Genomic DNA, 16,537 nt, shown 5'->3' with positions numbered 1-16,537 from the left:
AGTCCCATTAATGCCATCATGGGCAAACAAGCCCCGGGGAGCACCACACAGGCCACCCACCCACACAAGTGACCCTCCAGCCTCCCTCACCCCCAGTTTCCCACCCAGACACGACCAGCAGCCCGTGTTGAAACTGGAGGGCTCCGGCAAGGTTTTCCATAGTTTCCTCCTGGTTTTGCACATGCCAAGCCCTGCTTTGGAGTGTCCTGCTGGGAGCAGAGCCCCCGGTGCGCAGGGTGGCGAGGGGCGGTGGGCAGGGTGCGGGCAGGGCGCCTGGCACAGAGCTGTGTGCGATGCCAGCTGGGGGATTAGGAGAGCTGAACAGACTCCATATCCACCACATCGCTTGTTAAACTGCCCCAGCAATCAGGGAAATCCTGGCACTTTGGCGGACAAAGGGTGGGGGATCAAGCCCTCTTTGACTCCATGGCAGGAGCCTCACCCCCACCCCGATGATTTTGGTTGCCCGTGCCACAGAGCAGAGGCACATTTGTGTTCGCCTCAGCATGTGCAGACAGCTCTCCAGCCCTGGAGCTCTTCAGGCTTCCCACCCCGCTGCTCCAAAGCCAGCCCTGTGCACCAGCCCTCGGGCCATCACCAGCGGGTACAGTGCTGGGCTGTCACTGGTGGTGTTGGGGTCTGGGTCCCCCGGCTCAGCAGGGACACTCCAGGTGATGCCGAGCCGCTGGTCCGTGCAGATGGCATGGCTGGTGGCAACAGGGGGTGAAGCATCCTGCCCCCCACCTGCACTCGCTTCACTGGGGGAGGTAGCCCCTGGGGCAGCATCCCCTGGCCCCCTGTGCCCCCTCGCTCTGCAGCCAGTGTGATGCTGTCCAGGAGGGATGTGCCTGGGTGCTGGGCGGTGCTCTCCCCACCTCTCCGTGCAGAAGGCAAAATGGATTTAAAACTCACGGAGGTGCTTTTTTGGGTGTCTGTATGTGGTTAGCAAGCGGCGCTGTACTTCTCTGTCCCTCACCCCAGAGGAACCACTGGCTTCACCAGTTTCGCATTGGTACTCTCAGAATAATTTGTGTTTTCTCGCCATAACCTTTCCATGACACTGCTGGCGGTTCAGGCGTGCAGCCCTCAGCTCAGCCCGCACCCAAACGCCTGCCTCACAGCCCAGCATCTTACACACCGAGATAAACGTCGCCTCATTTTTACCTGCCCCTGCTTTGGGGGTCCTTAGAACATGCCTGAACCATATATCTCAGCCTTCTCGTTTGCAAACAGGAGAGCTGGAACCCTGTTAAAATGGAAGCTGAGGGTATTTCATAGCTGCAAGATGTCAGCAGCAAAGAGGTTTAAGAAAAACAGGAGGGAGAGAGGCTTCCAGCAAAATCTGTGGGGCTGGCAGCCTTGTGCCTGCATGGCAAATAGCTCGTCCTGTGGCTCATCTGCTAACTCTTAACATTCACATGACTTGGCTTACACCGTGATTATCTTACCTGCCAGCTAGTCTTGTCTTAAAAAGAAACAGAGGAGCGCAAAGGCATTCCTGCATCAAGCCCCGAAGGAATGTGCCGGGCCTGAGCCGCCTCTGCTGTCCCGCTTAATCGCCCGGGGAATTCGCACCCTCAGCCTTCCCCACCGCTGCCCTTGCTCGCAGCAGCCCATGGAGTATTTATATTGCAGACGGAGCCGCGCAGCTTTTACCAGAGTTGGTGGGATGTACGGGGTGGCTGCGAAGCTCCCGAAATGCTCCTGGCTCGGGGCACACGATGGAGCAGGGAGTCAGTGACTTGTGGCCACCCTCCAGGCAGCAGCCGGGGCTGTGAGGATGGCTGGCACAAGGGACAGCTGCCGCTCGGGGAAGGGGCAGCTGCTCAGCACCGCTGAGACCTGCCCTTCGTGTGCCTTGCCCAGGTCTGTAGCCAGGACCAGCCACATGGATGGGAGCCTGCAGCTCTCCCGCTCAGTCCACGGCCACTGAGAAGCTGCAGCGGGGCTTTGCAGCCCCTGAGCATCCTCTCCCAGTGCATGCGTGGCCTCTGCGAGCTGCCCACCTGGGCACAACCCCCATCACCTGTGGTCCCCATGTGGGTAGGAACACGGGAAAGCAGAACAGAGGCTTTTTCCTGCTCCCGTGGGACCCAGAGCCTGGCCTCAGCCCCCAGCAAACCCTGTTACATCCCTCTGGCACTAGGCAGGGGCCTCATCCTGCTCTGTGCAGCCTGCTCCAAGCCTGTGCTGAGCCAGAGGTCGCTCAGATCCCTTCTTGCCTCAACAGCCCCCTCCTCTCCCGGGGTGGATGCCAGGGCAAGATGCCATCGCAGCTGCAAGGGGCTCATGGCCATGCATGGGGCACACAGGGCTCCGGGAAAGGTCCCGGGGAGCCACACGTGCCCGGAGCTCCGCAAGCTTGAGCACCACGAGGACTCACCCAGCATGGAGGACCTGGGGTCACCGTGATTCTAGCAAGGACATTTAGTTCTGCTCCTCTATGCAAAACCTGTGTCTACTGCCGTTTTCAGTGCCCCAGCTGTGGCTGGCTGCACTTTCCACCCCGGGGTGCTGTGCCACAATGGGGCTGGGGAGTCCCGTTTCCAGCAGGCGTGGGCAGCAGGCCAGGGCAGCGAAGCGTGTTAGGGTGGCCAGGGAGAACCCGCAGGCTGGGGTGCTGCTGGTGGGATGTTGAGAGAAGGAAAAGAAGAAAAAAAAAAGCACCGACAAGGGATGCAGGTTTATCACCTCTCTGCAGAGCGCTGGGGCTCAGCCGCAGGCAGGTTTCTGAGTCATGATTCAAAATCACGCTGGGCTCCTCCATGTGCCCCTCAGCCCACAGAAAGCCCCGTGGCGGGGCCTGGCAGCCCCACTGGGCTGGGCATGGGGAGCAGGGACTCCCCAACTTCTGCTTTCCCCCCCCCCCCACGGGTTTGTGAGCTCAGGCATGACTGCAGCCGCCTGGGAGCAGCCGTGCGAGATGCTGCGAGGCTGCGGGCACAGCCCGGCAAACCCCGGGGAACCCCTGTGCCCACGGGGGACCCAGAGAGTGCCCACGCCAGGGGAGAAGGGGGACGGAGGTGGCACGGCTGCCCCAGGGGAAGCAGCGCTGGGGACGTTCGAGGGCAGCTGGGTGCTGGAGGCTGTCCAGGGAGCACCGGCAGAGCCTCGGCTGCGGGAAGGTTGTGCCCCACCTCTTTCCAGCACCGCAGGGGCTTGGGAGCAGCCAGACCCCCAGGGACCCCTAAAGGGCTCAGGTCTGGGGGGCCAACGGGGACAGAGCGAGGAGGCTGCCGGGGGCTGGGCAGGTGCCTGGTGTCCTGCCCTGGGGCTGGGAACCAGCCCAGCTGCATCAGCCGGATGGGGGGCACGGAACCCTGGGGGTGCCGGGACGGGCCTGGCACTGACTCAGGCCCGTGGGGAGGGCTGGTCCCAGCAGCCACCTTCCCTGCGGCCAGACCCACACCCAGCCCCTCGCCATCTGAAAAGCCTCCATTTTCGGGCAGCAGCAAACTGACATCCTCCTTCCCGAAAGGTCACTCTGGCAGCAACGCGGTGGAGCAAAGCACGAGGAGAGGGGGAAGCGACCTCCTGAGCCCCCCTGCCCAGCTCTGCGGGGCATCCCTCCCTGGCCCCGGTGGGACTGAGCCCCCCAAGGGACAGAGCTGCTGCGGCCCCCCGAGCCCCCCAGGGGACAGAGCTGTTGCGGCCCCCCGAGCCCCCCAGGGGACAGAGCTGCTGCGGCCCCTCAGTGGTGCCCAAAGGAGGGAGGACAAGGACTGGGGCACTCGAAGGCTGAACCGCAAGCCCTGCTGCCCTGGCAGTTACCCGGCACCAGGTGCCCAGGGCTGGCACTTGCCCTGCTGCAGGGATGCTGGCGCAGCCCCTCCACGCCTCTGGGATGTTCATCCCTGGCAAAGCAGCTGCTGGAAACCACCCAGGGTCAAACTTCTCTGGGGTCCCAGAGGGAAAGAAGCTGCAAGTGGGGTTTTTCTGAAAACCTGCCTGAGAGAGGGGTTTGCGAGGGCGAGGAGCTGGGTCAAATTGGGGCAAACAGCTGGTGCCCCAGTGAAGACAGAAATTGAAACGCTGCAGCACCCAAACAGCTGCTCCCAGGAGTGGTGACAGTGCAGAGCACAGCCACAGCCTGGACCAGGTGAGACCCACCATGTATTTGATGCAGTAGCCGGAGCACCCTGCCAGCCTTTGCCATCCTGCCGCCCTCTTCCTCTCAGCAGCGCTGTGCTTCTTCACCCATGGCAGGTTCGGCAGCATCCAGGAACCAGCTCTGCCTGTCTGCTCTTGCTACTTTGCTTTTCAGATGCTCAGGAGAAAAATCCCTGCCACCCAGCACCAGCATGCCTGGCAGTGTAAGCCACCCATCACAGTCCTGTGGTGGGCCAGGGTGGGCATGGCCACCAGTGGTCCCTCCAGCCACCCCTGTGGACACAAGGACACCCGAGGTGCCCAGACCAGAGCTGAGCAGGGGCAGCAGCAAACAGAGCCCAACCTGACAGCTTTTCTGGACCATCACTCACGTGACAAGGCTTGTCAAGTCTGTGCTCACACGATGAGCAGAGCAGCTCCTGGGGCACCTCGTACCATCCCCTTTTTCCTTTTGCACCCTGCTGCTCTCTGTTCATGCCAAGGGTGTCCCAGCAGCAATGGGCATGCCGTGGGGCGCGGGAGAGCCCAGCTCTGCCCCCCAAACCCCGCAGCGCCGGGGGCCCAGGTGCTACAGCTGTGCCAGGACTTTGCCCTACTCCCAGATCCTGCGTTCCCTCCTGCTCCACACGTGCCTGGCACGGGATGAAGCCCCTCTGCCTGTGTTGGAAGAAGGGTTTGCTGGAGTCAAGAAGATGCTCAATATGAGTTATGCATCTTGCTCAACTTTATTAGTTTCTAACACTACTTATATAGAACCCATACACATGTGTATTCGTAAAGCAGAAATAAAATTGGTTAGTAGTCTCTAAATGCGCACGGTTCTCACACCCCTAATTATCATGACTAAAATAAGCATTCTATCCATGTAGCTAATTGTGTTGCTGTGCTTCAGCCTTGTAGTTTGTTACTCCCCATATTCCCATACCGGTCCCTATCTCTCTTGGCCCTGCACCTGCTTTCCCAGCAGCTGTAGCTTGTTACAGCCACAGCCTGTTGGCACAACATAATGACTTGGTCTCAGGATTCAAGAATAGCTCAGGGCTACCTTTCTTGTTAACTTCAGCACAGCAACTTCAGTACAATTCTGATTGCAGGCCTATTCTAATACCACGCCTGGATTGTGCAGATCTTCAGAGATTCTAAGGCCACGCTTCTGCAGCCATTCTTCAACATGCCTCTGCCAGGTGGAGGGGACCAGGCATGGGAACTGGGGGGACCCCTAGCAGGGGAACCCAGTAGGAAAAGGCTGCTCTAGAGCAGCTGCAGGCAGAGGGGCAGCTCAGAAACAGAAACGAGGTGGGTGTTGGGTAGGAGGAGACTCAGGCAAGGTCCCTGCTGGGAGGCATCACCATCCAGCTTGGTCACAGCACCCCAGCTGTGCGACAGGATGAGGCCAGGCAGCACAGGCTTGTGCAGCACAGTCCCGGAGCCCTTGCAGGCAGATTCCTGGCTTCACGCTGCAGCAGCCCAGGCCCAGCGAGGCTGTGGGTCTTTGGGGGAGCCAGGGCATTGGGAGGAGGTCGGGGTGCCCTCGGGAGGAGCCCCCCTTTGCCTCCCCAGCCCTGGGCACCACGCTGCACTGTGCATCAGCTCCGTGCGGGTACTGCAATCTGCAGGCAGTGGCTCCCGGGCCAGCTCTGGACCTCTGCCAGCACCATCCTGAGCCAGCAGCAACCCAACAGCTACGGTCACCCCTGCTCTGTGGGGCTGCACCCTGCGCCCACCAGGGCAGGGAGCCACGTCCCTGAGCCCACAGGTGCTCAACCAGCCCAGCCCGAGCAAGCTGTCAGGTAACGCAGGGCAAAACCAGCAATGGCTTCTCCTCCCCTCTGCCCCACGCAGCAGGATGGGAACAACAAGCCTCACACCTGGCTGCTCGGGAGGCGCAGGCAGCCCCCAGCAAAACAAAACCCAGCCCCATACCTCCCTCGCACAGAGCACCAGCAGCACCTCTGCCCCACGCAAGGGAGGAAAAGGGATCCTGTACTTTGAACTCACCAAGGGATCTACTTATCAAGTGCTCCCTGGAGCCCCGTGCTGGCCTGCGGGAGAGTCTTCCTTGCCTTCCCCTTTAGGAAAGTGGCATTTGCAGTGGCGTGCCCTGTTAAAACTGACACACACCATGGGGGGCACGTACCCTGCTCCCAGTTTGTTCCGTCCCCCATGTGAAAAGCATCACAACAGAACTGCCCCCACAAAAAAATCTGCCCAGGCCGAGGAGGCTGCCTGCCCGCGTCCTGCGGGCAGAGACACACACTGGCAATGGAAGAGATCGCTGCTATAACCACAGTACAGCCTCTCTGCCAGAAAACGGCCAAGATCATATTTCTCAACTAGCTCTGCCTCCAAAAACAAGCCCTTATCCCAGGTGGCTTCAGCTGTCGGGCCTTTACCCTCTTGTGTCCCTGGAAGCAAAGCAAGCATCCTTTGAGAGCACAAAAGCAAGACGCTGGAAACTCCACGCTTCAGAGGGGATTTCTCAGAAGCGTTTATTTCACTGCTGACACTGGGGCTGCAGGAGGCAACTGCTCACTGAGCTGCCCTTTGCTGCAGAAACGTCACTCCCCTCAATCACAACAATCCACATATAGTTGGTGCCTGCTCACCTTTTGGCACCTACATGACACAGACCTACATCACTGGGATATTCACCTGTTAGGGACACCACTTAAAAAGATTAAAAATAACAATAATGATAATAATAAAGCATTCTACATAGTAACACTTGGAGGCATCATGCAGAAACCAGAGAGTTTTAGACTACATGGCAGATCAGATTTGCTACGCTTTTGGTGGATGAACACTAACTGCTCCCCTGCCAGCCCAACGTGGTGCCAAGCTGGGGAGTCCTCCCAGACAGGACAACGGCTCTTTGTTTCCTACCCTGTGGCAGGAAACATTTCCAGGTCACAGTTTATACTTGCAGAACTACACAAGATTATGTGCTTGCAAAAGGTGCTGAGGAGTCCTGAAACTTCCTTCTGTGACACTGCCTGCTTCCTACCAAACAGCAGGCACGTGAGTGCAGAAGAGTGCCTGAGCTGTGGGGTTTCTTTTTTCTTTTTTTCTTTAAATAAAAACAAAAGCTGACTGGTAAAACATTATTCTTAGCACAGGTGGACCAAAACAATTTTTTTTTTTTTTAAAAAAAAAATCACATTACACTGGAAATATATAGATTGGCCCATAAGAAAGAAGCTATATACTATTGCCCCATAATGAATTTTTCTTCACCTACAGTTTCAACTTCCCAAGTGAGGTAGGGAGAGGGTGACCACAGCAAAAAAAAAAAGGTGGTGTTTCCAATGGATTCCACTATTTTATCCTTTTGAATCCTTCATGTAAAGTTAAAGTGTTCTTGAAGGAAACACTACCTTTTCTTCACAACAACATTCAGAGTTTTGGTTTTTTGGTTGTTTTGGGTGAGGGAAAGAGGGAGAAAGAAAACAAGCATCAGAGATGAAATGCTGGCAGTTTTGATACATTTTGTAAGGAAAGCACAGTTATAAAAAGGAAGGAAATAATGTAGTGAATCTGCAGATAGAAGGGAAAAACACAGACTGCTAACATAGTCTGCGCTGTGCCCACTCCAACAGCATTGAATTACACACCCTGTTCAAATGGAAACATACCGTCATACACAGCTGTCTGGAGAGGGAAAGTGGACACTTACAAACCTGTAGTTTAATTTTGTAGGAATCAGCAATATAGAAGCCTTTCATTGCCCCTCCTAGTACTAGACAGAATGTATCTTAAGGCATAATTTAACATCCATTTCTTCCTAAAGCAATTTAAAGTGTAACAAGCCAAGATGTCAGACACAGAAAACAACTCAACAATAGCTATTCTGACAGAAGTGAAAGCTATTATATGTACAGTGCAGTATTTGCCATCAAACAGGGGAGTCTTCTCTTAAAAAAAAAAAAAAAACAAAACATAACTGCAGACCCAGATTCTAAAAAAGCAAACATTGCCAACACAAGGAATGTTCATTAGAGTCCAGTTCCCACTAGAGCTACTCAACAGGAGGACGTACAATGTGATTATGCTAAACTGCACTGACTTAGAGCTCCCAGAGTGCGCCCCCGGGTAGGGGGGGCGGGGGCGTGGGGGGCCAAACTCTGCAGTAGCCAGTGCAAACTGCCTCAGAGGAAAAGCCTGTAGTCAACAAGCCTTTACACCTATTGTTAGGCTTCACAAAGAGATATAGTAGTCAGGCGTCACCTAACAATTTCAGGACAGTCCCATATAGGTGATGGTCCTGTGTGGATTCTAATGCACATCCCCCATGAACAGTGTCCTGCACAAATACACCTGCCAGGCTACCGGCTTTCCCTCTTCCGTGACTGCAACCGGCTCACAGCCACCAGAATCTCACATAAACGATCAACATGATAAAAAACACAGCTACGGCCGCAAGCTTGGCGTAAGTGGAACGCATGTTCAGATACTTCGCATCCTGGCGGTACTTCTTGGACAAACTGGACAAGTTGTTGGCCTTGGAATCAAGAGCTGTTAAAGGGAAAGGCGAGCAAAGTTAATCAAGATCGACCCAACCAGGTGTTCCCCAAATGTTACATTAACTGTACAAGTTTCTCTGAAGCAGCTGGAAGCGCAGTAGTTTCACAAGGCAGCTTGGCCTGTGCCCATGTGCAGTGCTCTAGTGCTTGTCCTGCTGGGATGAAAGCCACCCATGCCAGTGAGATGCTGGTCTCGCCCAAAAGAAGCACCAGCACCTGCCAGGTGCTTCAGGATGCAACCCACCCAACCAAAACACCTACTGAGTTCATCGCTTTTCTCAGGAAGCTCAGGGATGAGCAAGCCCTTCCCTCCAGTATGCTCCACCCACAAAGCCGACCGAGGGGACAAGGAACCCTATGCCAACCACCGGCCATTCCCTGTACCTGAAAGTGCCTCTCCTCGCTGTAAGACTTCCTCGATGTTGGCCACCATAATCCTCTGCACATCTTGCAGCTCTGTGTTGATGGAGCCCAGGTTCCTCCTCGCGCGGCTATCAATGTAGAGCTTCTTGGTTTTCTGGATGTAGGTGTCTGGAACAAGAGGGGGCTATCAGAGGGAATCCCACCCAACACAGAGCAGCCTGGCTGCTGGAGGAGTGGGAGTATTGCTGAGACAGCCAGCAGACTACACGCAAATATATTCACTGGAGCAAGGACAAGAGACTTAAAGCAGGAAATCTGAATCAAAGGACATTTACTTTTTCCCCACCACTGCCCTATTCTCTTGCTCAAAACACCCACTTCCCTAGGGCCAAGAAGAGGTTGAACTGTCAATTCCACAGACCAGGCTGGAGAGGACCCTGTGGCTGCCGCTCCCCCCCAGTTACAAGTTTCCTAGCTAGCCACAGCAAGAGGAACCTCACCAAATTCAATGAAGGAATAGGGCCTGGAGACCGTCGGCACCTTCTTGCCATGCTGCTCATCAAACTCTGAATGCAAGTCTTCCAGATACGCAAAGGCCAGTTTCTTGGGGAATGCAGCTTCACACAGGACCAGGTAACAAACACCTTTCTCAATGATGTAGCTAAAAGAACAGCAGAAAAGAGCATTAATCTCTTAGTCCTGAACCTACCCCATCAAACACCACCCTGCATACCTTTATTCCTATGAGGCAATGAAAACTGGGTACAGGGACTTCAAGTCTGCTGTGTCTGGATCAGGTGTAAACCCTCTGACAAAGTGATGGCTTATTTTTCTTTACCTAAAAGAAATTTTCTTGTAGCCTCAGACCCTATACCCATGCCAACAGCCCTGAACTTTGACTTCACTGGGACAAAAGTTGGCCTGTGAATATCATTAGCTTACCAAAATACCAGCAACAAAATGATTATAATTTTGGAGTAAAAAAATGAGAGGACACTCTCCCTCCCTCCTGCAGTCAGGAATAGGGGAGCACAACAAGTCTGCCAGCAGAATAGAGGGGAAGGTGGCCAGCACAGCTCTAAGACAACGCAGCACAGCCAAGAACCTGAGGCCCACGAAAAGAAAGCTCTGCCCTGAGATTAGGGGATGCAGAAGAATTTGGTCTCAGCACGCTAAAAAGCCAGTTGGTGACTGCCACCTCCTGCTTTCCATTTTGGAGGGCTGGGTACCCCCTTCCCCTCCAACAGCAGCCTGTTGGTGGGGTGTCTCACTACCCACACACGACCTCAAAGGCAGCTGGGGAATGATATTAGTGCTAGACAGGTTCTGGTGACCTCCCCTGCAGGACTGCCATAGGTGAGCATGGCTGTGCTACCAGTTCTTTGGCTGCAAATGTTAGGAGCTCCAAAACCTGCGCTGAAGCACGCTGCTGTGTAATGCTCTTTGGTTTGTCCTGCAGCTGAATGTGAAGGGCTGCTCTTCTCCTCCCACCACCCCCATCCTCATCTAATTCTTACTGGTCCACAGAGGTTAGTGTTGACCTTGTTTCAGTGTGAGCCCCAGTGCCTCCATCAGCACTGGGACTAGGGGCTTTTCATTACAATTCAGCTAAAAAGCCTACTGAAATAAGGGATAAGATAGAACCAACCTTGTGATTATTTAAGCTTTGCTACAATGCCTACAAAGTCCGCTGCTGCGCATTCCCAGCTGTGTTTGCCTCCTTATTTAAGCCAACAGAAAAAAAAAGGCAACACTATTTCCACTGAAACCAAGAGAGTAGAGATGGTACATAGCCCTGCATACACTTCTGAATGTTTATCGGTATTATTCAGGGTGTATGTTACCTTCCTTTGACTTTCTGCATAATGCCATTATGTAGCAGTCTAGTTAGCATGAAGATTAACAGCGTATTAAAGAATTGACCCAGTTACGAGTGCACCGTAGTTAAATAAGTAGCTTAAAATTTTGTTAATAGGCACATCAGGCTTACAAAACTATTTCCTTCCCCTCCCCACTGTTTTTCCAGATACTCAACAGGTCCATTTCTCCTGCCCCTATATGCTCTGTGTGCAAATACTGCCAGCCTTCAAGTAACAACTCATCCACCTCAACCAGAAGCCAGAAACTCCAATCACTGTAATCCATTCCACAAGCACGTCCCCACGAGCCCATACTTTTATTCCTTTTTATGTCCCTCAGCTTGGGCAGCATCAGCGTGTAAGACTAATCCTACAGTATATCATGCCTTTGTTCTTCCCTTTACCCTTGGAGACCTGCTTGACAGCCTGGAGTTGCCACAAATCATCACCTGGAGCTTGATTTAGTCACTGTCATGAACAGCAAGACCTGAGAAAAATCTTTTGAGATAAGAGAAACTTGTATCAGATAGGAATTCTGATAGTACTGCCTCAGAGCCAGAGCAGCACCTCCAAGATGAGAGCAGCCTGAGGAGCATGTCCCGCCGGTACGGCCCTGTTATCTCTGCTCAGGCCAGCAGGTCCTGCCTGGAGCTCTTCAGCTGTATCTCCCACCTGCTCTTCCCACGATGTGACATGAGACACGTTGGATTTAAAGTTGACCTGTCAGCATCACAGAGAGCAAGCACACCCCATCCTGTCCCAGATCCAGACAATTTGTCAGCCGCAGTTCAACCTCAGAGCAGAGTTCCGACACAGCTGGGCTTCTCAGTTTCACGCTATGTGTGTGCCTCCAAGCATCAGCGCAGCACCCAGTTGCCGTCTGCTCTGCACTGTACACACACAAGGGACAGGCAATGCTACCTGCCACTGCTAACTTCTGTACTCCAGATTTCTGCGCACCAACTACAGCCAGTAAGTTTCTTACGATTACCTTGAACGTTTTCAGAGAAAAAAGCTTTACCCTGGTAACAGTAGCAAAGGCCAAGGGTTGTTTTCAACATGACAGGTATGAGCTACTTCAGCCATTCAGCAGCCAAAGGTCACCTGCTGACTGACAGCACAGCAGACTGCATCGCTGCTCCCGTACCTGCACAGCCGCGTACGCCAAGTGCTGCAGCTGCAAGGGTGACACAGCTTTTGGTGCCAAAGCCTACACATTACATTTGACAGAAATCACCTCAGTGGTCATAGTTTAAGCTTCACATTTCAGCAAGACTAGGCTCTTCTCTGAATTGATCAAGCTAAAAACGTTCAATACCACCTCAGCAAGTTCAGCAATACCCTTAGCAACACTTCTAATTCCCGCACCACAAAGTGCTCTACCCTGGTTTGTGCTGCCCTCAGCAGTCAGAGCTCTGATTTGACAGAAAAAAAAATGGTGTGCTGCATTAATGAACAGCATGGTCATCAGCCACCACTACTTTACACTAAATCTCAAACTCCCCCGTTTCCTCCCTTTCCTGTACCATTATCACACGTTTCATAACATTTTTTGATTGGAAAGTATTCTTTTCATGCAAGCCCTTGCCTTAATTTTCCACCTTACAGGAGGCAGCCGTTGAGTGCTTTGCAGCAGCAGCTGTCAATTGCCTGTGGAACCTGTTCAGGGAACTCAACACAGAAGGAGGAACCCTCCTTGCCCTGCCTACCTGCCAGCCAGGTGCCCTGGCTGTTTCTTTAACAGCTGTGTCAAAATATGAGCTTGCCCAAGCCCTCCCACCTCGTCAGTGGTGACATTACAGGCACTGTTAAGAGGCTTGGATTTCCTGGGCACTGCAAGCGGCACAGCCTTCCCAGACATTGCTCTGCTCATGTCATGGAAGCAACACAGCAAAGGACTTACTAGGATCCATACAGGCTCTTTCCCAAGGCTTCACTGAGAGTCAGAGCTACACCCATGCAGTGCCACGGCAACATTTAAAGCGAGGGATTTTTTTAAATTACAGAGTTTTAATTACTAAAAAGAAGACTATGCAGAGCAGCACTTTGCAGTTAACTCTGACAACCACACCCAAACCCGACAGGAGATAGGGATGGCCAGTCTATTTAAATCAGGGCCATCCTCAGACCACTATGACTCCCTATCAAAGGCAACCAGAAGCCAAGAGAGCAGACATAAAAAAAAATCTTGTTGCAGTCATCATATGTAAGCCAAGCACAAGAAAAGCTGCTCTGAAAACCTCATGGCTTTTGCCAAAGACTGCCCTTACAAAAAACTCCCGTTCCTGTCTTTTCATGTCGCTGAATCTCTGAAGAAAGGGACAGGGCAGGATAATTGCTCAAGGGCCCTTGTTATAGAAACAGAGACCTAAAGGCAATCTTGCCTTGCATCCAAACTGCATCTCCCGTGCACCCACCCATAAACACGCACCTGGTCACCAGGGCTTGGGAACTGAGAGGAAACTCGCTGCTGGCAGCATGGCAGAAGCGGTGCCAAGTGCGGGAAATCTTGGTCCATTGCTGGCAAACCTGCACAACTGTGCCTCAGCAATCTCACGTGGCAGCTGATCACAGAGACTTCTAACAATTATTCCTGCTAATAGCATAGTTCTGATTCTTGACAAGATCTTGGGCTTGATTAAGTTCTCAAGTATTATCCTGTTAGGTAATTACATGTCATGTAAAGAAGCATTTACTTTCTCAAACATAAGTATGCTCTCCTGCCTTTCATTGACTGTCAGTCCTTCCTCCATTTACTTGCCTTTCCAGTTCCCTTGCTATTCATTAGGGATGACAGATGTCTGACCTGCACGCTCTGTAAATTTTCATTATTTTATATTCATGTTCCCTTGTTAATGTACTACTGTAGAAAGACAGAAATGCTTTTAAGTTGACAGTTTCCAAACAGTTTAGGAAATGAATTAAACACATCCAATGCATTTAGCAACAATAAAACTGAATCTACAAGTTGAAAGAAAAAAGTTTATCAGATAGTAAGGAAATAATAAGAAAGAAATAAATCAAAAACGTTCCATGTGCTTTTAACACACTGAAAGCTACACTCCCACGGGATACACACGCCAAAGTCTTGCGCAAGAGAAGCTCATGGGGCACTGCTAAGACTGTTTTTACAAAAGACATCTCTTTCTAAAGACAAAACAAGACACGTAAGGTACAGAAGATGCACTGTAGGTACCTTACAGGGTGCAAACAAACAGAAAAACCTTAAAGGGAACAGAACACACATCGTCTTCAGCAAAGACAGAACTGTGAAACTGGCTGAGAAACAAGTGCTGGACAGCAGGGCCAAGAAATAACTCACACACTCTCCCCTTCAAGCAGCTATTGTACACTTCAGCTGGCAGGACAGACAGTTGAATAACTCGCCATCTCTTGGGCAGCGCAGGCTCTCACAAACCCTCACCCTGAGCCAGAAGTGCCATCACAAGCCAGTTCCCCCATCATGCCCAGAGGTACTCACTGGAAAGCCATGGCTCCTGCCTCGAGAGTACACCTCGTGGGGGACTGCTCGTTCAGCTTGCGGAACAGCTGCTTCGCTTGGCTCTGGTACTGCTGCAGATCGCGGCCCGACTGAGAAGGGAGGACAGACTGTTGGGGGCGGCTGCCACCGGAGACGTACCGCCCGCCCGCAGGCGGGGAGGCTCCGGGGGGTCCCGAGCTCAGCCCGAGGGAGAGCAATAGCCCCACAGCGCAGAAGCGGCTCGCCGCCTCCCACCCGCGACCACCGGGCGGGACACGCTTGGGCAAGAGCGGCCCGGCACGCGAGCAGGGGCTGCGAGGGTCCGGCTAGGCCGCCCCCGCCCGCTCCTCCCGAACACAGCGGGCCGGACCCACCGCCCGCGCCCCCCGCCCCTGCGCCGCCCCACCTGCTCGTCCTCCTGCATGGAGGCGGCCAGGGGGAGCCCGTCCGCCACGCGGGCGATCATCGTGAGCAGCACCATCTCCGCGGCCGGCCCGCCGCCGCTCAGCCCCGCGCCCGCCGCCTGCCCCTGCCACGGAGCCAGCCGGAAGCCGCTGCCGCAACATCCGGTCCACCGCCGACACCGCCCGCACAGGCGCTTCCGGCCGCGCTACGAGGAAACCGCCCGGCCGGCAACAGGGCCCCGCCGCTAGGGGGCCGCGGCTGGGGGCCGGAGAGCTGCCGGAACCAGGCACCAGCACGCTGCCATCCTGGCCGCGCCCCCTCCGCAGCACCGCGCCCCCTCCCCACTGGAGCCCCGCCCCCTCGGAAAACCACGCCCGCACTTTAAAGCCACGCCCCCATCCCCTCCCTAGCCAATGGCTCCGCCCCATCGAGAGACCCTCCCGGGAGGCACTTGAGGCCCGCCCCTCGGAGCCCCGCCCCCCCGCACGTGACACTCCCCCCGCCGGGGCGGGGCGGTGGCGCAGGCGGCAGCGGCGGCGGCCCGGTGGGCGCGCGCCAGGCCGGCAGCCATGGCGGCGGCGGCAGAACGGAGCCGCCTCAGCTTCCCGGGCGGTGCCGGGGCCCTGGGGCGGCCCGTGCCTATGAACCTCTTCGCCACTTGGGAGATCGACGGCTCCAGCCCTAGCTGCGTCCCCAGGTAACGGCGGGCGGACCGCTCCCCTCCAGCGGGCAGCCCCCGGCGCATCGCCGCTGGATGCGGGCCTCCGGCGGTGGGAGACCACCGCCCAGCCGCGAGGCCCCGGGGGCTGCTCTCTCGATCCCGCTTTCCCCTACAGCTTTGCGGTCCTTCCCTCAGTATGAGGGTCCCTTCCCTCCGCTTTCGGGTGTCCCACCCTTCCCCGTTACACAGCGGTGGGCAGGATTCCCCCGACCCCTCCGGGGGGCTCTGGGGTGGGGAGGGTGCAGGGACCCCCCAGCCCTAAAAAAGGAGGGGGGGGAGCTTAAGCTGCTGTCCTCTGTCAGCCCTGCGAGGGAGTCACCTCACGGTGGGAGAGTGCCGCCCCTCCCCAAAATAACCTGGGGGGAGGGGGTGTCGGCGGTCGGGTTTGGGGGCCCTTCCCGGCCCGGGTTGTGCCCCCCGAGCCCCCCCGTTCCCTGTGGGCTGTCCCGTTAACGTGCCTTGGCCTGGTAAATGCCCCGCTCTCGGCTGCCCGGGTGGGCGCCGGTTTCTCTCCAGCTGGCGTTTCACCCGCTCCCAGGCTCGAATCTTTCCCCGCCTCTGGTGTGCATTTGGGTGCCTATAAACGCGCGGGTGAGATCCCTGCCTGTGCTTTTTTTAGCCCACATGGGAGGGATCCCTTTTAATTTTTATAAAATTTGTGCTTTTCAAGTCTGGCTTTAACAGAACGCCTCTGAGGATTTAAACGTGCTGAAGATGAATCTTTGAAGAGCTCCTCTTTCTCTTTTCTTTTTAATGGGAATGCAGCAAGTGAGGAAAAAGGGAACAGAGCCATCGGGCTGACCTCACAGGAATGTAAGGCTTTGCAAGCTTTACAACCCCCCCAAATCCCTCCGTCTTCTGCGCCATCCAGATAGCAGGTTGGACTTGATGGCCATGCCCCTGTCTTGTAGGGCTAGCGGCTTGCTGTGGGGCTAGTAACTATCTTAGCTTACACGTTACCCACAGTCGTAGGGCTTTGACGTTGTGGGCAGGAAGATAGTGTGGGGCAGAGGAGAACCCGAGTCCTGCAGGTGCAGATGGTCTTATCTGTGCTGAGAGCGCTTTGGAGTTCTGTCGG

At 54.8% G+C, this 16,537-nt stretch overlaps 2 protein-coding genes across 13 annotated transcripts in view; one reads left to right on the top strand and one right to left on the bottom strand.

Moving 5' to 3' along the window:
- Positions 1 to 6,576: 6,576 nt before the first annotated feature.
- On the bottom strand, positions 6,577 to 14,898 carry SEC22B (SEC22 homolog B, vesicle trafficking protein). Its single transcript, XM_037404360.1, has 5 exons — positions 14,740 to 14,898; positions 14,334 to 14,443; positions 9,494 to 9,654; positions 9,015 to 9,161; positions 6,577 to 8,622 (listed from the first exon to the last, which is right to left on the bottom strand). The coding sequence occupies exons 1-5, from the start codon at positions 14,812 to 14,814 to the stop codon at positions 8,468 to 8,470; spliced, it is 648 nt and encodes a 215-aa protein (XP_037260257.1). The 5' UTR covers positions 14,815 to 14,898; the 3' UTR covers positions 6,577 to 8,467.
- A 344-nt stretch (positions 14,899 to 15,242) lies between these two features.
- The window catches only part of PACS2 (phosphofurin acidic cluster sorting protein 2), an 83,449-nt gene continuing 82,154 nt past the window's right edge, over positions 15,243 to 16,537 (top strand). For 5 of the 12 annotated variants that reach the window (XM_037403733.1, XM_037403726.1, XM_037403724.1 and 2 more), the window contains exon 1: positions 15,243 to 15,435. In XM_037403733.1, coding sequence (XP_037259630.1) covers positions 15,308 to 15,435 — 128 coding nt within the window. In that variant the 5' untranslated portion in view covers positions 15,243 to 15,307. Of the gene's footprint in view, positions 15,436 to 16,129; positions 16,273 to 16,537 lie in introns of all 12 variants that reach the window. The other 7 variants (XM_037403729.1, XM_037403728.1, XM_037403721.1 and 4 more) reach the window with 3 other exon arrangements.

Source organism: Falco rusticolus, chromosome 11 (assembly GCF_015220075.1).
Source record: "Falco rusticolus isolate bFalRus1 chromosome 11, bFalRus1.pri, whole genome shotgun sequence".
In the NCBI taxonomy this organism is placed as follows: Eukaryota; Metazoa; Chordata; class Aves; order Falconiformes; family Falconidae; genus Falco; species Falco rusticolus.
Note: the sequence above shows the minus strand (reverse complement) of the source record. Positions and strands in the feature narration are given on the sequence as shown.